Consider the following 20,730-nt stretch of genomic DNA (forward strand, 5'->3'; position numbering starts at 1 on the left):
TGGTAGACTGTAGCGAAGAACATTTCAAATGTTTTAAAAGTTTAAGGGTTTTGCAAAGACTCGATATTTTTACAATGTTGTTCCTTGATAGTTGTTTTAATTGTACTTTGAGCAGCTTCGTTGCTTGATTGGCGCTGGCAACAATTTGTGTTTGTGCTAAACTGATTAAAGACCCTGAAGATCTTCCTGACACTGAAGCTTTGGACGTGTGGTCAACATGCCCAAACTTTCACTGTCTCACCATGAACCACTTCGTGATCTGTTTCGCTTTGCTTCGATGACGATGCTGGAAAATACGCAGGTCCTCACCAAACTGTCCTCAAATTGTATGGAGGAAGTTGAATTAATTATATTGATTTTTTTTTTTCTTCTCTCTTTTTTTTTTTTTTTTTGATAGGAAAACATTTTACATCAAATAATGATCATTTCTATTTTATTGATAGGCACCTTTATACAATCTCAAGGTCACTCTATGAACAACAACAAAAAAAAACAAACTGGTGAACAGGACAACCAGTAGCCACACATGGACATGGCCGTGGTTTCATCTGAAGCTGGTTTGATAGGCCCAAGAAACCTTTCCTTTGCTTTAGAATGATCAAGTAGACACGTGACGTGGCTTGAAGACATCTAAAAATGTCTGTGAACCATCAGCATCCTCTCAGCCTATCAGACCTTTTTACACAATTTGCCTCTGAAAGCACTTTGGACAATACAGGCTTGACCATAATGCTGGTCAAGCCTTCGCCATTCTTCATCACTGCTACAAAAATGTTGAAGACAATTTTTTTTTTGCTGGACCTGCTGCATACCTTTTCATTAGGTGAAGCAGATACGCCTTTACAGTCCACAAGTGAGGTGAAAGATGTCCTCCATTCATTGTAGGTAATTGGGTCTCTGCTGAAAACGGTAGGCATTGGTTCCTGGGATTCTGTTAAAATTCTTTGCTATTTTTGAATAGCTTTGGCTAACTGGGGAATCTCTGCAAGAGGTGCTTGAGAGACTTGAGGGTTTGAATAATTTGTTAGGATTTTGGGGGGTTTGACACGTTCCTTTGTGGCATCAATGTCACGGGCGGGCCAGTAGGGGGCGCTTGTGCTGCATAGTGTCAATTTCATATTTCCAGTTTTCTTTAAAAGACATTTAAGACCCAAACCCACACCGGAAACAGAACACAAATACAAAAGCAACAAAAAGAAAAAAAAAAAAGAAACTACAATTTACAAAATTAAAGATTTACTGATAACAAAACTGTACTAAATCAAAGTAAGTTCAACCTCAGACACAGACATCAAGACTCCAAATAAAGAACATAAAACTCTAAGGCCGCTAATAGGAGCGAGAAATGAGGCTTACAGTGAATAAAACCCCAAACCAAAGGAAAAGAAAATCCAATGCAAGGAAACAAAAATGGGAAAAACTGAACTGGAAGAGAAGTTGAGAAGCATAACAAAAGTGAAGAAGGAAAACAGCAGGGTCTGACTGCACGGCTGACGAAGACGGCTCGCGTTACATTGGACACGTCACTGCTTCATTTTGCGTGTCGGATTTCAAAATAAAAGCGTGATGGAGCGTGTGAGCTGTTGTGGGTGGTTTGGTCACATAACAGCATCTGAGGGGAGCGTTTTTCATCAGCAGTAGCTGAAATGAAGCCAACAAAAGTAAAAAAAGAAGAAGAAGAAAACCCCCCCATCTGGGAATAATTTGAAATGAAACACTCACAAGGTTCTGTAAATAAAAATGAACCCCGTGTTTTGCTGATTGAACAAAATTTCCAAAATGTGTGTACAAAATTTCCAAAATTTGCCGGGCATGCACATCCTTGAATAGAAGAGAGAAGACGTCTTAAGGACCTCTATGAACTTAAGTCAACTTTAAAATCTTTTCCATAAGAAAAAAGAAAAGAGCAAACAATGAATAAATGTGTAGAAACATGAACATTTAATCAACAATTTATCCAATAAATCGGATAAATTTAGCTTTTAAAGCTAGAGGATCGTTAATAAGGTTGGTTTACTATATATATGTATATATAGTAAACCAATATATATATAGTATATACTGTATATATATACTGGAGACCAACTACATTAAGGTCTCCTTTGGCGGTGGGCCCAGAGGATGGCGGTCTTGTTCAGCAGGAGATGATGAGGTTGTGGAGTGATTGCTGACTCTGCAGACGTCCATGAGATGAAAGGATCTTGCACGCAGCCAGTTCGTGGTAAAGAGCGCCGAGCACCTCCAGGATGTGCGCTTTGCCTGTGAGGAAGACGGGAGCAGACGCCAGCTGAGTCGGAGCACATTCACAAGCAAACCAGCAGAAACTTCACGCAACTCCCCGCTCTGTCTGACAGTAAATGCCGCTGTGTCGTTTCGTAGAACTCGTTTTGGCCGTGCGCGGTCCACTAACCGTGTTGTGGGTTGCTGCCAGACTCCAAAGTACTGAGCAATATTTTCCCCAGGGACCTTCGGGAGACGTTCTGAAACAAGACGGCGACTAGTTTCAGCTGGATGTTGGGTCATTAAAAGGCACTTTAAAAGAGAAACATGACCACACACACACACACACACACACACACACCCCCACACACACACACACACACACACACACACGCCTTCACACATGTGCAACAAGTGCTATAAATGTTCTCATTCTCACACTGTTGGGATTACAAGATGTAAGCCTAATCAGAAACTTTGGAGAAGAACAGAAAAAAAGAAATTACAATTAAAGAGGGAAAAACCCCAGCACTTTTGACATGTATGTCGTTAAACAAGTAATTATTTACAATTAGTCTCATCTTGCAGATATATTTGGAAGCTGTTTTTGATTATTGATCAATTATCCTATTTTATGCTCTCAGTTTCCATTAGTGAGGCAGACAGAAAGGCCGCTGCCAGCTTGAAATCCTTACCTTTGGATTGCATTATCCTGGGTTAAGTATTAAAAAAGTTTTAAAAAGTATTGACACCCCTGGCAAATTTAATGTCAATGTGGATTTATTCATAAAGCACTTTAAAAACAGCTATGAACAGCACTTTTTGTGTTTAAAGTTCTCTTAAACATTTTGACTGCAATGTTTGACACTCACCTGCAGCTTTTAGTTTCTGTTTTTATTATTGAAAGAAACTGATTTGGAAAATTGTTCGTTATTTTTTGATATTTATATGAATTATTGTCATTTTGGTCCTTAAAAATACCTAAATTTATATGTAACTTAATATTCTGGTCTGTCTGATGATGTCATTTTTAAATATTAAATGATTTATGCTTTGATCAGTTACTCAGTACTTGAGTAGACTTTTTACAAAATACTTTTTTAATCTTACTTGAGTAATTCCTTGGATGGATACTTTATACTTTTACTTGAGTAAAAATAGGTTGAAGTATTGCTACTTTTACTTGAGTACAATCTTTGGGTTCTCAGGGCTACAGTTCTGCCAAGAATGCACCAAGAAAATTGATTAGATTAAAGCAGTATATGCACTTTTCGTATAATATACATTTTTGAGGCTTATCCAGCTTTTTTGATTAAAACATACTCCATCTTTAAAAGGTCTATCAGTGGAAGTTTGACATACAAATAAAAAATGTATTTATTTGCCACAGTAATAGGTCTAAAATGTCCTAACCTCACTATTTCAGTGTGTTTTACCTGTTTAAAACCAGAATTAGAATTACATTCTCAGAGCGAATCATGTTTTTACGTTTTATTTTGGGGCGTTTTTAAGTAACTTACTGATGGTTCTTATACACTGCCTGGCCAAAAAAAAAGTCGCCACCTGGATTTAACTAAGCAAATAGGTACAAGCCTCCTATTGGATAAGTACTGCATAGGCGATTATCTTTCAGCTGGCAACAAGTTATTTAACCCCAGCTGATGCAATGAGTAACTCCTCATTTCTTAAACAACCATGGCAAAAGACACATCTGTGGTCGTGGAAAAGACGTTAGTCTGTTTAAGAAGGGTCAAATCATTGGCATGCATCAAGCAGAGAAAACATGTAAGGAGATTGCAGAAACTACTAGAATTGGGTTAAGAACTGTCCAACGCATCATTAAAAACTGGAAGGATGGTGGGGAACCATCGTCTTCCAGGAAGAAATGTGGTCGGAAAAAAATCCTGAATGATCGTGATCGGCGATTACTTAAACGTTTGGTCAAATCAAATTGAAGAAAAACAACAGCAGAACTCAGGAGTATGTTTAATTGTGAACGCAAAAGCATTTCCACACGCACAATGCGAAGGGAACTCAAGGGGTTGGGATTGAACAGCTGTGTAGCCGTAAGAAAACCTCTCATCAGTAAGGCTAACCAGAAAAAAAGGCTTCAGTTTGCTAGGGAGCATAAAGATTGGACTCTGGAGGAATGGAAGAGGGTCATGTGGTCTGATGAGTCCAGATTTACCCTGTTCCAGAGTGATGGGCGCATCAGGGTAAGAAGAGAGGCAGGTGAAGTGATGCACCCACCATGCCTAGTGCCTACTGTACAAGCCTGTGGGGGCAGTGCTATGATCTGGGGTTGCTGCAGTTGGTCAGGTCTAGGTTCAGCAACATTGTGTGCCCAAAGAATGAGGTCAGCTGACTACCTGAATATACTGAATGACCAGGTTATTCCATCAATGGATTTTGTCTTCCCAAATGGAACGGGCATATTCCAAGATGACAATGCCAGGATTCATCGGGCTCACATTGTGAAAGAGTGGTTCAGGGAGCATGAGACATCTTTTTCACACATGGATTGGCCACCACAGAGTCCAGACCTTAACCCCATTGAGAATCTTTGGGATGTGCTGGAGAAGGCTTTGTGCAGTGGTCAGACTCTCCCATCATCAATACAAGATCTTGGTGAAAGATTAATGCAACACTGGATGGAAATAAATCTTGTGACACTGCAGAAGCTTATTGAAACAATGCCACAGCGAATGCGGGCTGTAATCAAAGCTAAAGGCGTTCCAACAAAATATTAGAGAGTGTGACCATTTTTTGGTGGCCACTTTTTTTTGGCCAGGCAGTGTATGTGTGAATATGTTTATGCAAAACACAGAGTGAAAGCAATGTTTGCTTGAGGACTTAATCAGAATTGACCTGCAGAATCACAGAACAGCAACACTGACACTAACCAAGTCTCTGAGCTGCTGCAGAAGCTGCAGGATGTCCACGAGCTTCTCCTCCACCAGCGAGAGACGGGCCTTCTCTCTTTCCAGCGACTGCAGCTCCACAGTCAGCAGCTCCGTGTCCTCGGCCCTCTGCTGCAGCTGCTGCACCAGAGAGTCCTTCATCTGGAAGGAGATCAAAGCTTGCACCTTGGCAACTCACGCGCTGCATCACCAGGATCCTTACTTCATTTTAAAAACAGTATTTTATGTGAACTAATTAGAAAAATATACGTCAAAACAGTGTTTTAAATCCACAAGTGTTCTTCATGTTGGAAAAGTGTCACCTAAAGATAATTGAGTCAAGATCTGTCTGTCCTTTGGCCCTTTGGAGGAGGTTTTGTGTTTAAGTTACGCTTTATACAAAAAATAAAAAACATATCTTTCTCAACGATCGCAGGAACAAAACAACAACAAAACTCTACAACAATCAAACATCGAAGACATAATTTGTGGGTTTGTTTGTGACAAAAAACAGATCACAAAACTACCAATCAGAATTGACTTAGGACTCCAGGTTCCAACCCACCATGCAGGCAAAGTATGTTAAAGGGGAAAGCGACAATCGCATCCTGACAAAGTCACTGCGCTCTGTGTGTGTGTTGTTGACGCTTCCGCAGCTGTGTGTGTGTTACCAGAAGAGCTCTGGGGGTGAAACAAACATCTGTCATGTGCAACGCAGCTGCATTCATCCGATGTGACTCTGTTTTCACCCCCTGGATAAACACCACAACCTCTGGGTTGATCACTAAGAACGTGACAATGGGGTGATTGATTTTCTTTTTTATTTTTTTTATTTTGCAGAAGTCACTTTAGGCAAAAAAAAAAAAAAAAAAAGAACGACATAAACCAGATTAGGAAGTAGGAACTGATTGCAGTTTTCTGGCCGATCTCCAATTACCGATCTTTTAAAAAGCCTGACCTGCCGATTCTGATTTTTGACGATACCAATTCTTTTTGTCTGAAATGTCGCTAAATACAGCAAGAAAGTTGCAGAGTTGGCCACAGTGGGGTGACTGTTGCTAACTGCAACCGTGCAGACATGACCTGGTGGGCGGGGCTAACAGCCAAACCTGTCTCACTGCAGGGCAGTGAGACTTTACACGATCTTTACGTGTAAAGATCGGCCGATAAAAGAGCTCCCAAAATTAAGGAAATCTGTGCTGATAAAAATCAGTGCCCCCATATTAGGAAGGTGATGACATGTGAATTTCATTGGGTGACAAAGGTGACCAAACACTTCAAATCTCTTTGAAAACTGGCTTCTTGTTTTATTTCGTCATCGGTGGACATTCTAATTAGCCTGAGCATTCACAACAGGGTCTGATGTCAGAAAGCAGCTGAAATGTAACAGAGAGTATAGGGGGCCGGGGGCGGACATGCAGCGCCTCATGGAGGCTGATTGACAGCGAACACTAAGACCCTTTTCCTGTCTCTGATTGGACGTTTCTAATTGGCTAAATCTGACCTAAAAATCCTGGTTGGGTCAGAGGTCACGGCTGGTGGTGTGTACCTGGTCCATGTTCATCTCTGCTTGGCTTTCCTTCAGCTTCAGCTCTTTGTGCAGCCTGGTGACTCTCTCCAGGAGCTCCACCACAGCACCGTGACACTCTTCGCTCCTCGAGCTTCCGAAACGAAACATCAGCTTCTCCAGCGCCTCGTCACCACATCTGGTGAAGAACACAGACAAACAGTAGATCATTCTGTCAGTGTCTGGTAGCAGCCCCACAGTCCTGAAGTCATTCATTCCCCTTCTGCTTTTACAAACACAAACCGCACTGGTTTTTGTGCGACAGGCCACCACAGAGTACGAAAGAGCTGAAGTGAAAGGCGTACAGTGCGTGATTTTTGTGTAGTATTTTCACCAATATTTCTATTGTTGGTGTTAAAGCAATTCCAAAGAATACACATGGTGGCGACAATTAAAAGGGACAAATTAACAAATAAGAAATTAGTAAAAACAAGAGCAAGAAACAAAAAAAAAAACGAGAAACTACAGAGGCCTTCTTAAAAATTAGATACCATAAAGAAAGTGTAAGGAGGGAGAGTGTAGATCTTATGTGTTTTTTACATAATCATATTGCAAATAAAATAATAAAAGTTCTCTTTGTGAAACCTGTGAGAAAGTGGGATGTTTTACATTATATAAATGCCATTCATATTCAGTTCAGATAAAAACCCTCTTGTCCAAATGGACACATTCAGCTAGATACATGATGTATTCCACACTGTAAAAAAAACAAAACACACATCTCTAATTTGCGGTAAAATACCTGCAGCTGTGATTGGCTGGATGTTTTGGGTATAAATACGGAACTTTACCGTATAAATTCAGTAGAATTCTGGTAACCACAGACTTTTACTGTATAAATATGATAAAATCCACATTTTTACCATATTTATATGGATTTTACCAATTGAAACCACAGCTGCCACTATTTTACCATAAATTAGAGACGTTTTTTGGGTTTTTTTTACAGTGCAAGGGGAAGAGGAAGACCCTGTGTGCCTGTCCATATTATCAGGCGAGGATGTTGAAGATGTGCACATAATTAGATCTGTGATAACGGGATTTCTGCTTTTTGGATTTGACGGTTATCGGGCATACCGTGAAATTCGTAAAAAGCGGGGCAGCTGTTCGGGCCTTTGAGAAGCTGCCCGGCTCGTACGAGGGACGGCGAACACTCAGACTCAGACGCTGGGCGAGCAGAACTGCAGACTGGACGCGGGTCAGCTGCAGTTCCAGAAGGAACACACCTGGGAGAAGTTACAACTGACCAAAAAGTTTGGCTGTTTGGGAGTCGTAATTGAGATGTACTCTAAGGCAGGTGGAAAATTAACGGAGTCGGTCTGATCCAAAACAATGCCTGAACCGACTCCCCCTGTGTCCGGCCTTTTCACTTCACTTCTACTTTAATAATACGACACACAGGTAACACAGTAGCACATTTCAAAGGAACCTTCCACCCCAAAAAACATTTTCTATGAGATTGCGAGTTTCCTCCTAGTGACCTCCCAGAAAACATGTCCGTATGGACATGTCTCATCCCCAGGTGAGTTTACCTTCCGCCACAGCAGGACAGCCTGGTTAGGATCCTCTTCACCTCCTCCACCTGCCTCTGTTGGTCTCCGGCCCGTTTGTCCTCTTCTTCGTCCGAGGCAGCCTGGCCTTCCACCGAGCGGAACAGCTGCTCCTCGACTGGCACTGCAGCACATCGACAGCGTTACTGCTGCAGCACCGTCACCTGAGAACACCTAAAGGCTGCGTGTATTTTATTCTGAACCGAAGGTATAAGAGCTCGACAGTCATTTGGCGTTTTTGCAATGACAAAAATCTTTTAAGATTCTTAGTTTTTTTTCTTTATCTGTTTTTGTGAGAATACTAAGAAACATTATTTTCAATAACGCCAAGTTTATATAAAGTCCTTATTTGCAGCATCTTCTTTAAAGCGCCTCTAATTCTCCCTGACTTCTGTCAGTCTGTTGGTTTTAGTCGATCCACCTACTTTTTGAGGACTGACCACAGTTTATCAGTGGGTTTAAAATCTACCTAGTAACAGGGAAGATGGTCAGATTAAAGGGTGAAGATGGATGAAGTTAAATCCAGGAGAATCCCAGAAGAAAAGGGTTATTGTTAGAAGATTTTAGACAGGTCACATTCCAGAAGGACAATCAACCTACATGCTGCATACAGTCAGGGCTACAATAAAATTGTTTAAATCACTGCCTAGTCAAAGTCCTGACCTAAATTTTTCCCTGTCACGTCATGATTTTGGGCTACTTTGTTCTGTTCTATCAAAAAAAAAAAAAAAAAAATCCCCAGAAAATACACTGATGGTCTGGAGGTGTAATGGGACATTCAAAGAGTTTGAATACTCTTTGAGACACTGTAAGTATTCAGATAAAAGTAAAATGTGTAGCTACTGGGTAGGCCTGTCAGAATAAGCAATAGATCAATTATTAAGAATGATAGTTTAAAACAAGCTCAATAATTTCCACTTGCATGATTTATTGTTTCTCTCTGTCAAAAACTTAATGACAAAAGTCTTCAGTCTGGTGCTTTGGACTCTACTAGGACAATTTGTTTACAGAGGCTTCATAATTAATTCTGTAGTTTGTTTTTTTTTATTATTGATTTATTTTGGATATTTAAAATGTCTTCCACTTGCAGTTGTTAAATGTTCTTCAGAATTCAAAGTTTATTGCTCTCTGAGAACGTGTTCCCGCATCATATTACTTGAAAATGGTCTCAAAACAACGATATTATTGTTCATCGCGATAACATCTGGGACAATTTATCGCCCAGGAGAAGCCGTAATCATGACGGGGCCTAGAAGACAAAGATTCCTCACTCTTGTCAGGGGTGGTCACAGCACGGCCGGTTGGTGAACGGCGGTCGTGTCGGAGGTCCTGGCAGCACGGCCGCTGCTCTGCCCCGGCGCTGCTCACTGGCTGAAGTCTGGACATCTCAGACCTGGAAGACATCGGGTTCAGAACAGGCATGGAGTCGTTCATTCTTCTACAGACGGCCATCGGGACCTGAGATTTCCATTCGCAGTATTTATTGCGATGATGACGATGATGAGTGGCAAATAACATAATGGTAGAAATCATGGGATTTAATATAAAATTTCGTGCATGAATTCTGATAGAGCTCGACTGTCGGATTAAGAGTAGCTTTTGAGCTTAAGCTTTAAGCATACTTTTCTTTTATTAAGCCTATATTTCCGTATTCTTTTTTTTATGGGTCTGATGGATTATTCCAATCTTAAATGTTGCATTTTGATTAGCTGTAAGCAGGACATCATCATGATTAACAGGAATTAACCTTCAATCTGTGTAGATTGATGTTCTGCTAACAGTGCACGGTTATATTTAACACAACTGCGATGACTATTGATTTCAACTGATTGCTCAAATGAATAGTGGAAAAATGGGAATCTATGTGTAGGTTTGCGTGGTTTGAATCCTGTGGATGTGCGATGAGAGGCCGTCTGTCCACGTTCTCAGAGTACACTGCGCTGAAACCGCACTTTCCATGTGCACACCGTCGACAGTTCGGTTGGAGCCGATTTGCGAACATGAAAGAGAACATACAACAAAAAGTAGTGCGCGTTACTGCGCTGCCACGATAATTTTATAGAGGCCGTGTGATGCCGTACGCCAGATCTGGGTGGGGTAATTGAAGCCAGACTCTGGGTCTTTGAGACATTTTTACAGCAAAGTGGGTCAGTGGTAGAACAGCGCTGTTAGTGTGCAGCGCTGGAAGAAACCTTCAGAAAACACGGCTTCATACATGCAGGTAGATGTAAAAAGCGGTTCCTGTGCATATTTAACAACTTTCTTGGTGTCGTAATCAGTTTAATATCTTTTTCCCTGATACATATATATATATATTTTTTAAAAAGCCTGATGATGCAGTTTGGGCGGATCAGTGCTTCTGTAATGCTTCAAAATTTTCAATCTTTCTTTTGCTGGCTGCCCTTTTTGTTGGGGGGGGGCGGGACCAATAAGGGGCCTTCATAAATCACTGTGTAAGTGTTTCCAGATGATATCTTGGAGGAGGAAAGCTAAAAGGTAGGAGGGGGAAAAAAGAGAGCAGATTTTCAGCAGCCTGCCTCGAAAATCACCGGGTGCTCGCACTTACGTCCCGCTATCACAAGTCGGTCGATGCTGTAAGACATTTCTTTTGGGCTCTCGTTGTTCAGTAGGAAGCGTAACGGACTTACAGGCAATCAGTCGGAGAGTTGTGTTTAAGCCACTGTGGGGGAGGAGGCCGGCAGCTGTAGTGAAACAAACACAAGGCTTCCTGGTTGTTCTGGTTACACTCATATTCAAGAGCTAACCCCGCTGAAAGTTTGTCACATGCAGGCTAACCAGCGACTGAATGCTCTTTAATTGACGTCGCAAGGCTGCCACTCCAAGACCTTACGTCTCAAGCATTCCTGATGATAACGATGACATTTTAAATGTCACGTGAAAACTCTTTGTTTTGCCCTTTAGAAACACTTACACCTGGATCATCCACCGAAATGCTTTGGTGAACTTCTGGCAGCCAGGGAGTCCGGCTGGGAAAGCAAACACTGATTCTGATTCGGAAGCAACGGCGTGACGTCTGACTTCGCCAGCAGCAGAAACTCCTTTTGCTTTAAAGCAAGTGAGACCAACCTGTTATCCGTGATGTGACACAAGATTATGTTGATTAGGTGAAAAGGGTCTAGAGAATGGAGTGTTCCAAGAAAGGAAGAAAAAAAGTGACTTCCTGTTCTGATGGGATGGGGCTTTGATGATGTGAATATATGACCACAGCAGTATCATTGGGCATCCAGCATGGATGACTCATGATAAGTTTTATGCATGTTAGCCCTTCTGTGTTAAAGTTACAGGGATTTATTTGCTTTGGCGAGAACACCAGGGTTACCGCTTGGCCACATCCAAGATTTTGATAACTTTTAATCCCCCCATCCCTTAACTGAAGCCGATAGCTCAACATCCCTAAGAAGAGTTCTTCAGATTTGATTAATAATTGCTGAGGGCAATTATTAGGCTTCAACTAACTGGGCTATTAAGACTTTTTTTTAAGATTCAACCTCCTAAAGGCTTCTTCAAACAGACCTCTGGCAGCTGGATTCACCACAGGTCCAAGAGCTCAACCATTATTATTTTTTTCCATAATCAAGGATTCATATTCTACAAAATCTACCCACACAATGACTGCAAGGTGTCGAGTTCCTGTTCACCCAAAACAAGCTCATGTCATTAGCCTTCTAGCATTGAACTTTAGAGTTGTTGAGTGCTTTGTCATTTCGATTTTGACGTCATCTGTCTGAGGTAACCTTGTTCCCGAAGTAGTGTGGTTTGCTTGGTAAAACAAACCAAAAAAAATCCATGTTTTATTTACATGGGAGTAGGGGTTTGGGAGAAGTGTTAAATGTCTTTAGTGATGTAAAAAGATCACATCTGACTTGTCTGGAAATGGCAGATATGATGTCCAAGACTTGTTGCAAAATGGCTGCGAAAGCCTAAATAGGAATGAAACACCTGTTATAAACGCTGGGGGGAAAAATAAATAAATGGATTTCTGTATTTTGAATTTAGTTCAAATTTTGAATTGATGAACATGTGTGTGTGTTAGCTTTTAACCTGCTAATGCTTGTGAAATGTGAATCAGAAGAATGCTGATAGTCAGAGACGAACTTCCGTACCAGCGATAATTAAAAAAACAACATGATCAATAATCTACTTCAAATTCCTAATTACACCACTTGACGTTGTACCATCTAAAGTGGTATTTGGTTGAGCTGAGACCAAGGAAGTGTCAGGCCTGCGGTTCAAACGGTCATGGGGAATCAGTTGCTAAGATCTTTCTATAGGGGAGACTCCGCTATTGTTCATTCGGAGGCAGAATGAAAGAAGTGAGCAGAGATTGATGAGGACCGTCAGCTGTTCAGGTTCTCACTCAATAGACCTCTCTGTTGCTTTTGTGGTGTTGAATTATTTGCCATCGCAGCATCTATGGAAGAGCGGTGAGAAGACTTTGGAACCCTGTTTGCGTAGATTAGCAGAATGTGGGTCACAGGACAACACCTAGACTTCTCAAATTTGTTATTTGAAATAACCCAAAAGCAGGCTGTAGCATGAGCTTTAATTGCATGTCTGCTCATGCCAGTCTGTGTCTTAGCAGCATGAAGTGAACATTATAAGTATTTAGAGACATCTGCAAGCCAAAAAGCCACAGTTGCGGACACTGATAATACGGTTGAAGCAGGAGGAACCGAATGAGAGATAAACATTTAACCGAAACGCTTTGTACTTCAAAAAAGTTCAATTACACCTTGACTCCCACCAAAGCCAACCGTTCCAAAACAAGAGTTTGAGCCAGACCGGCTGGCTGACCGGCTGGCTGACCGGCTGCACACGAAGCTCGCTCAGCAAAGTTCAACAGATCGGGGCTGAAAATGGAAAAAGTTACCCACGTCAGCCCTTCGAACAGCAAAGCACGAGCATCTCAGGCATTAAGCCCAAGGTAAACAGAGTCATTTTGTTCTGCTTTAGGAGGATCCACAATTCATCGGCGCTGGATTTTTCATCACTAAGGTTCTTCTCGTGCAACAATCTGCCAAAACCCGGCCCCTTTATTTCAACAAGACTGACAAATGAGCGTTTTTCAGGCCCCGACTTAAAAATGGGCTCAATACACGGGAGGTGACGCTAAACAGCTTGTACACGGTACAGCAGACAGAACATCTGCTCCGTCTGCTGTACCTCCCAGAGCCAGAACGGCCCAACAGCCCACACACCTAGCTGGACTTTTCACTAGCTATTTTCTTGGGATATTTTGGCATTTTTGTTTTTGCTGAATCATAATGTACAATTTTCCAAAAAAAGAAAAAGACATGTCCTCATCTCTATTTCTGTTCATCCAGTTTCATATACTAAAGATTTGTTGTTGTTGTTGTTGTATTAACCTTCCACACCACTCAAGTCTTCTGGTTCTGATTCTGCTCTGCATTCCGAGAACCAGAACCAGAACCAAACCAGGGAGAAGCAGCTTTCAGCTTCTATGCGTCACAAATCTGGAACAAACGTCCAGAAAAATGCAAAACAGCCGAAACGCTGAGTTCCTTTAAATCCAGACTAAACACCCAGCTGTTTTAGAGTAAGTTGCCTTTGAACCATAATAAATGAAACATTGACCAACATATTTGTTGTTTAACCATTTTGGTGATGGCACTCGACAAAATGTAACGTTTGTTGAATTGTTGTCTGTATGGTGTTTTCTTTATAAATTTGTAATTTTGCTTTATTACATTTCTGCTGAAATGTGCTACATAAAAAAGACCCAACTTAATATTGATGAAAATGCATAGGCAGATTATTTCACTTAAAACAAGACATTTTTCCCTCTTATAAGCGAAATGACCTACCAATGGAACTAGCACTTTTTCATCAATATTAAGAAGTTATTTACTTAAAACAAGCTCCTGTAACTTGCTGAATAGTTACTTGTAAGTAGTTTTGTCTTTTCTCCAAGTGCACTAAGAGATTTGCACTGGAAAATAGACAAAACATACTCTGTAAGATTTTGTGGTTTTTTTTTTTTTGCAGTGCGGGAATCGATTATTTATTGCAAACGCCACAAACCTGGCACTTCATGCAGAAAAACTAACCCTTTTTCTGTGTATGCACGCAGTTGTGCATACACAGATTCAATCACTACAGTACTCTGACCAGGGCTGCTGGTCAGAGTACCACCAGAAGGTATGATCAGTATATATATATACGTAAATACTCCACTGACTGTGCTTCTGAGGTTGTCTAAAACCTAAAACACATGTGGAGTTGCTCTGATAAACAGCTTAACGTTACGTAAAGTGAAGCGTCTGTACCTGTAGTAAAGCAGCTCAGACTCCATCTGGACAACGTGCCTCTGCAGCGCCGGAACACGACTGGCCTTCGCTTCCAGGTCCTTCACCTTCTCCAGTCCGCTCAGCAGAGCCTGCCGGGCCTCCTCCACCTTCCTCCTCATGCTCGCCTGCTCCGTCTTCAGAAGCCTGTTGCTGTCTTCCAACGCAGCGACGGCCTCCTTACAGCGCCACAGGTCCTGCTCCAGTCTCTGGTTGCGCGACGCCGTCTCCTCCACCTGCCATTCTCTGGAGCTGTGCAGGTACTCTATCTCTTGGATGAGGTTCTGCAGGCTCTTGAGGTTGCTGTTGGGGCTGTTGGCCATGTTGTTGTGGGAGGCCAGCGTCCGCGGGGAAACGAAACGTCCTTCTCTTGGTTTATGCTTGGAGTGGCTTTTCCAGAGGCCGACCTGCGATGTGAAGAGAGGAGGTGAAGATAATCCCACAAACCGACTGAACGTTTTGTTGTTTGATTGGTTGACAAAGTTCATTAAAGGAATATTTCAGATTAAAACAGTCCTGGGTATGTAAATGCAAGCGACTGGAACATCATGAGCTTTAAAGAGCTTAAATAGTGCCGACAAGTGGAGTGATGGTGATCTTTTTTTTTTATTTCCAAAATACCTCAATCATACGCTGTTTACTTAAAGACGTTTAATCTCCTCTGAAAAATACATATTTAGATTAACTTCAAATATGCTTTCACAAGTCAACCACTACATCAACTTTGACATCTTTCATTGGATGTAAATAACGTTAAGAAATAATGACTCTTCTGTATTAGAACGTAACCTGTAACAATGGCAGCTCACTTCAGAAGTCACACAGCAAAAACAATTACAGAAAAAATACAATGAAATTATATTCTGAAGAAAAAAAGTAATAAGTATTGTATTTTCAATGTAATCTTAAAAATAAAAAGCAAAAGTCTCAGAAATACACTTTAAAAAATGTGTGGTTTGACATAAAGGTATACTTGTGCTTTTTAAACTCTGTCTATCAATGGATAATAATAATAATAATAATAATAATAATAATAATAATAATAATAATAATAATAATAATAATAATAATACATTTTCGTTACAAAAAATGAAAGTAATTATAACTTTAACAAACTTAACAGTATGTCATGAAAAGTGGACATGCTGTATTTGTGAGAACCAGAACCTTTGATCACAGGTCAGCTGGGTTCACAGGAACGCCTGGAGACGTGTTATTAAGAGTCCCACAGGTGAGAGTCTGCATGACAGCAGGTGATTGTGGCGGGCAACTGGCCAGCATGTGGGATGGACTGATGTCCCAGCAGACCAGTGATGACATCAGAGGGTATGCGTTGGACACTTTTTACAGTTCTGAGTCGCAAAAAGTTCCGGATCAAACGCATTTAGTCCTGAGCACTGACTGGATATTTGAGCCTTTTCCTTTTTTTTACAGATCGCATGCTAATTTATCGGCCTGATATGAGAGCTACGTCAGACGTCGTCTCCCGTCCCGGTTGCAGCTGCGCTCGGCGTCTGTTTTACAGATCAGACACTGCAATGGCGACTGCGACAGTGTGAGCAGGAACTGCCTGCGATTCAACAACCGTCGGATGTTTTCTATTGTGGCAACCCCATCCAGACCGTGTGACGACATGACAAGATACACAAACACGACTATTCAGTTTAAGCGTCTTTTGCTGACGGGCTGCAAGAAATTTTGCCGCCACAGAATATTCATGTAACACCTAGTGTGGCGTCACCATCCAGGACCTCCAGTGCGTGTTGTGAACACGCCAGCTGCTCACCAGTCCAATCTTTGCAACTCTCACCAGCGGTCTTCGTGTGTGAGATTCTGCTCGCGACAAAACTACACTGTGTGCACAATTATTAGCCAAGTGAGTGTTTTGACCACGTCATCATTAAAGGCATGCTGTCCAACTCCACACTGGGCTAACTTGACTGTTTGATGGATTTAACAAGAGCAGGTGACGTGTACTGAGGGACGGTGCGGCATAAGGAGGTCAACACCAGAGTTGTTTAGTACAATGACAATACATTTATTTATTTTTTTTTGGAAAAAAGAATATGCTTCCAGGAGTATTTTTCCTACGCTGTACTTTTTGCTTTTACCTGAGTGGTTTCATAGTGAAGCATTGCTGCTCTTACTTGAGTGATTGTCTGGATTGTCGACCCACTGAATGAAGAACAAACGTGTTTAAACCAAAAATTCACCAGACACACACACACACACACCCCCTGCAGTTTTTGTTAAAGTTTCATACGGTTTTTTTTTTTTTAAGTAATTCCAGGGGATTTAGAAAAAAAAGATCTTTTAACTGATTTTGTTAATTTGTGTTACATTATTGTCATTTTTTAAATTTATTTTGTCCTTAAAAATACCAAAATATTTCCAGTTAACTTTAAATGTTCTCGGTCAAAAACGACCAAGCCGATCCGGGATGGAGGTCCAATCAAACTTGTGCATGCATCGCTCAGTGTGCTGACTGTTCTGGTAAGCTGTTTATCCTTTGTCATCAGTGGCTATGCTAACTGAGCATTCATGGCAGGCTCTCTTGAGAAGAAGGAAGAAAATCTGAGCAGAGTACATGAGAGTGATTGACAGCGTTAAGACCCTCCTCCTGTCTCTAATTGGTTGTCTCCGATGGAGTTAAATAACTAAAGGTATGTTCAAGCCTTTCTCACCTGCAGAGCCAAACAACGAGCGTCGCTGCTCTGCAGCGCGGCTCTCATGTCTTCAACCAGCTCCCTGAGACTCGCATTCTCATCCTCCAGCTTCCCTATCCTGTCCTCCGCCTCCTCCAGAGCCACGATCTCCTCGTAGCACTCCCTGCTGCAGGGGCCCGGGGAGCCGAGCCTGCAGCCGAAAGCGCGCCGCTGCGCCGGGGAGGGGGCGGAAGAGCAGCCGCCGCTCGCACCGACCGAGAGCAGCGTCTCCCGCCGCTTCAGGGGGCTCCGCAGACGGATCTGAGTTTCTATGTGCTCGCTGTCGGTCCCGACCAGCAGCCGGTCGTTCTCGTACTGGCATCCCGCCTTCGTGGTGAAGTAGCCGCACAGCTTGGCGTGGAAGTGCCTGAAGGTGAGCGCGCTGGGTAGGTTGCCCAGCACTCCGGCGGACTCTTCCGATTCCGAGTCCTCGCTCAGCCCCAGAACTTCACACAGGACGTTGAAGTCCTCCTCGGGGATTTTGCCGAGTCCTCGGTGGTCCAGGTGGTGGAATATCTCCTGCAGATACTGATCCAGGCCGGTGGCCAGGACGATGATTTCGTTTTCCACTCCCCGGTCCAGTCCGTAATGGTAAGCCAGGGTGCTCACGATCCACTGCGTCCTGCGCGCCGGGCGGCTGTACGGGTCAGGGGAGTCGGTGGCATCCATCATTTGGACCGGACAACATTTCCACGTAAACGCGAGCCGCTCGCCACTACTGTGACTCCTTCTGCTGAACGTGACCCCCTGCTCTGCGAGGGAGGCCAAGATCTGACTGAAGCTCTGCCCCCAACACCCACAAGTACACTGAAAAAAAAGGAGAGCAACCTTTAGTTTAAAAAAAAGAAAGAAAAGAGAAAAGCTTGGAAGCAAATTGAACAAAGGTTCATAGATTTCAAATGCATGCTTGACAGAATATAATCCACTCCGGACGCAATGTCAACCGGTCACCAATGTATTTAATTTTTTATTCACAATAATGATTGTAAAAATAAAAACATGAGCTGCAGTCTTCAACAGATGACGTCTACCCAGAGTTGGGTAGATACATTCAACTATTCAATTACAGTTACTTGAGCAACTTTTGTGAAGAAAAAAAAAAGAAATATATATATATATATATATATATATATATATATATATATATATACACAAATAATATACAAATCAAATTTAATTCTACATTTAGAATTAAGTAACTGTAAATAATAATAATAATGAATTATAAATAATTTAATAATAATTCAGTAAAATAATACAATTATTTTAATTATATAATTTATCTATTTGTCTATCTATCTTTATTTTTTTTTTTCAGAATATGCCCTGCAGTTGCACCCGCAGAGAAAGGTGGCTTGAATAAAAATACACGCCACACTTTTCAGATTTTACACACAAACGAAATGTGAAAACCACAAAACATGCATCCTCGGCTCTGAGTCGATTCGTAGCATAAAATCCCAACAAAGTACTCTGCAGTTTGTGGTGACAAAATAGTAAAAAAAAAAAAAAAAAAGTTCAAAGCATGTAGATTATTATTATTTTTATTTAATGCGACTAATTGGTTGGTTTTCATTTTTATTTGGGCTAGATGAAGCACTCCACATACTGAAAGGCATTTCAATAAGGTTTCACACACATGACAAGCACTTTATTGCAATCTCAGATTCCCTCGTTACTCTGCCGGGGTAGAATAAAAAAAAAAAAAAAAAGAAGCACATGTGCTTCAGATAGAAAGCTCTAAAACTTAATTTAGACTTTTCATTAAGGGGGCTGCTCGTAAAGTGTCTTATTAAGGTCTCGTAATTAAATCCCCACAGGTACAGCAACGTGTTTAATATCAAAGCCAAGCATTCATCACGACAGAGTTCTGATAGAAAACCCTTTAAAAAAAAAAAATCCTGTACCTTTACCACATTAACAGATTGTTGTAGTTCATTTCAGACAGCTGAACCGAGAACTCTGTGGTGGTTCTTCTGCTCTGGCCTTGCTTTCTTTTGGTTCAACTGGTTCTTAAACATGGGATAAAATGATCTTTAAAAGCTAAAAGACATAAAGTCCTAACTCCTTGCGGTAGACTGAGTTCAGAGCTATCTGTCCAAGAATATTTCCCATTGGGTGTGTGTGGGCGGGAGCTGCCGGCCCTTATTGACATGTTTTTGATGGAAGCTCCAGATGGTGGAATTTCAGCCAGTTTGCACAAAAACAGCCCAGTATTCCCACACAACACTGGAAAAGAACTTTTCTCGCAGAAGAAATCAATCGAAATGAGTAATTCCCTCGTTCCATTTGGTACTTTTACTCCTGCAGGCTTTTACCCCGTGTTCATTTTTAGAGATGATCTCTTCTGTAAACAGGAAGAGCTAAACGCTTGAAGCCAACGGTGTGTGCGCTCTTGATTCCCAGGTCACCACTCCGAAAAGCCAGAGCTCAGTCCAGACACTGGATCTGTCTGCCGTTTGGTTATAAAAGCAAGTCGCGTTGCACTGCATGGAGACGACCAACTCGCCACCTGTGAACAGGCGTTCTTCTTCTTCTTTCACCATCTTTACCTCAGAACAGTGTGTTTGACGTACAGCCTGTTTGATGAAGATTGACAGGATCCTTTTGGATGAGCGGCAGTAATCTTTATGGGGATGAGCAAATTGATCGGCCAATTTTCTTTCATTTTGGGTGATTGGCAATCGGTCCATAATTAAGCATGAAGCAGATCTTCTCTATCGCCACAACTCTCTCAGAGAGGGCTGCGTTTCACAATAGTCAGACTGCTGTAGGAAGACTTTGCAGCGTTTATGCTGTATTTAGTACAGAAACAAATTGGTGTGGGCCAAAATCAGTTGGGCTTTTTTTAAAATATTGGTGATCGGCCAGAAAACTGCAATTGGTGCATGATTGATACTTGCAGGAGATCAAGCTGCCGCCATTAAAGCAAAAAAATTGGCAGTTTAATCCTCTCACAGTCTTAAGAGACGGGGTCATTTACACCCCACTCTGCACGCGGCTCCGTGCATTTTTATTTCTTTTTGCATCCCGCAATCTGACCGTGGCATCTGCCGCGCTCCGCTACAGTAAGACTGCTGCTCACCCACGTCCTGCTATTGTTAACTTTGGTTAACAATAGCTGACACTTTTTGAAAATTTGGGATGAGCTCGTGCAAGGTGTGGAACCTTTTTCTTTTGCCTTGTTATTTCTCCACTTATCTTTATATTTTGGTCCGTCTGATGGTATAATTTTTAAATACTAAACGATTGATAATTTGATCAGTTACTCAGCACTTCAGTAGACTTTTGACCAAATACTTTTTTACTTTTAGTTGAGTAATATCTTGGACGCCTAATGTTTTGACTTTTACCCGAGTAAAAATCTGTTGAAGTGGTGCTTCTCTCACTTGAGTACAATTTATGGGTTCTGTGCCGACCTCTGTGCGCAGTTCAGTTACTACAGGGACATAAATCGCTCAC

At 41.7% G+C, this 20,730-nt stretch overlaps 1 protein-coding gene across 1 annotated transcript; it reads right to left on the bottom strand.

Moving 5' to 3' along the window:
* Positions 1 to 416: 416 nt before the first annotated feature.
* LOC116709881 (EF-hand and coiled-coil domain-containing protein 1-like) lies at positions 417 to 18,285 on the bottom strand. Its single transcript, XM_032548591.1, has 8 exons — positions 17,248 to 18,285; positions 14,546 to 14,970; positions 9,509 to 9,630; positions 8,220 to 8,361; positions 6,670 to 6,826; positions 5,124 to 5,282; positions 2,411 to 2,480; positions 417 to 2,259 (listed from the first exon to the last, which is right to left on the bottom strand). Exons 1-8 carry the CDS (start codon positions 17,938 to 17,940, stop codon positions 2,135 to 2,137), a joined length of 1,893 nt encoding a protein of 630 aa, XP_032404482.1. The 5' UTR covers positions 17,941 to 18,285; the 3' UTR covers positions 417 to 2,134.
* Positions 18,286 to 20,730: the final 2,445 nt, after the last annotated feature.

The sequence above is a fragment of the Xiphophorus hellerii genome, chromosome 20 (genome assembly GCF_003331165.1).
Source record: "Xiphophorus hellerii strain 12219 chromosome 20, Xiphophorus_hellerii-4.1, whole genome shotgun sequence".
NCBI classification, from domain to species: domain Eukaryota; kingdom Metazoa; phylum Chordata; class Actinopteri; order Cyprinodontiformes; family Poeciliidae; genus Xiphophorus; species Xiphophorus hellerii.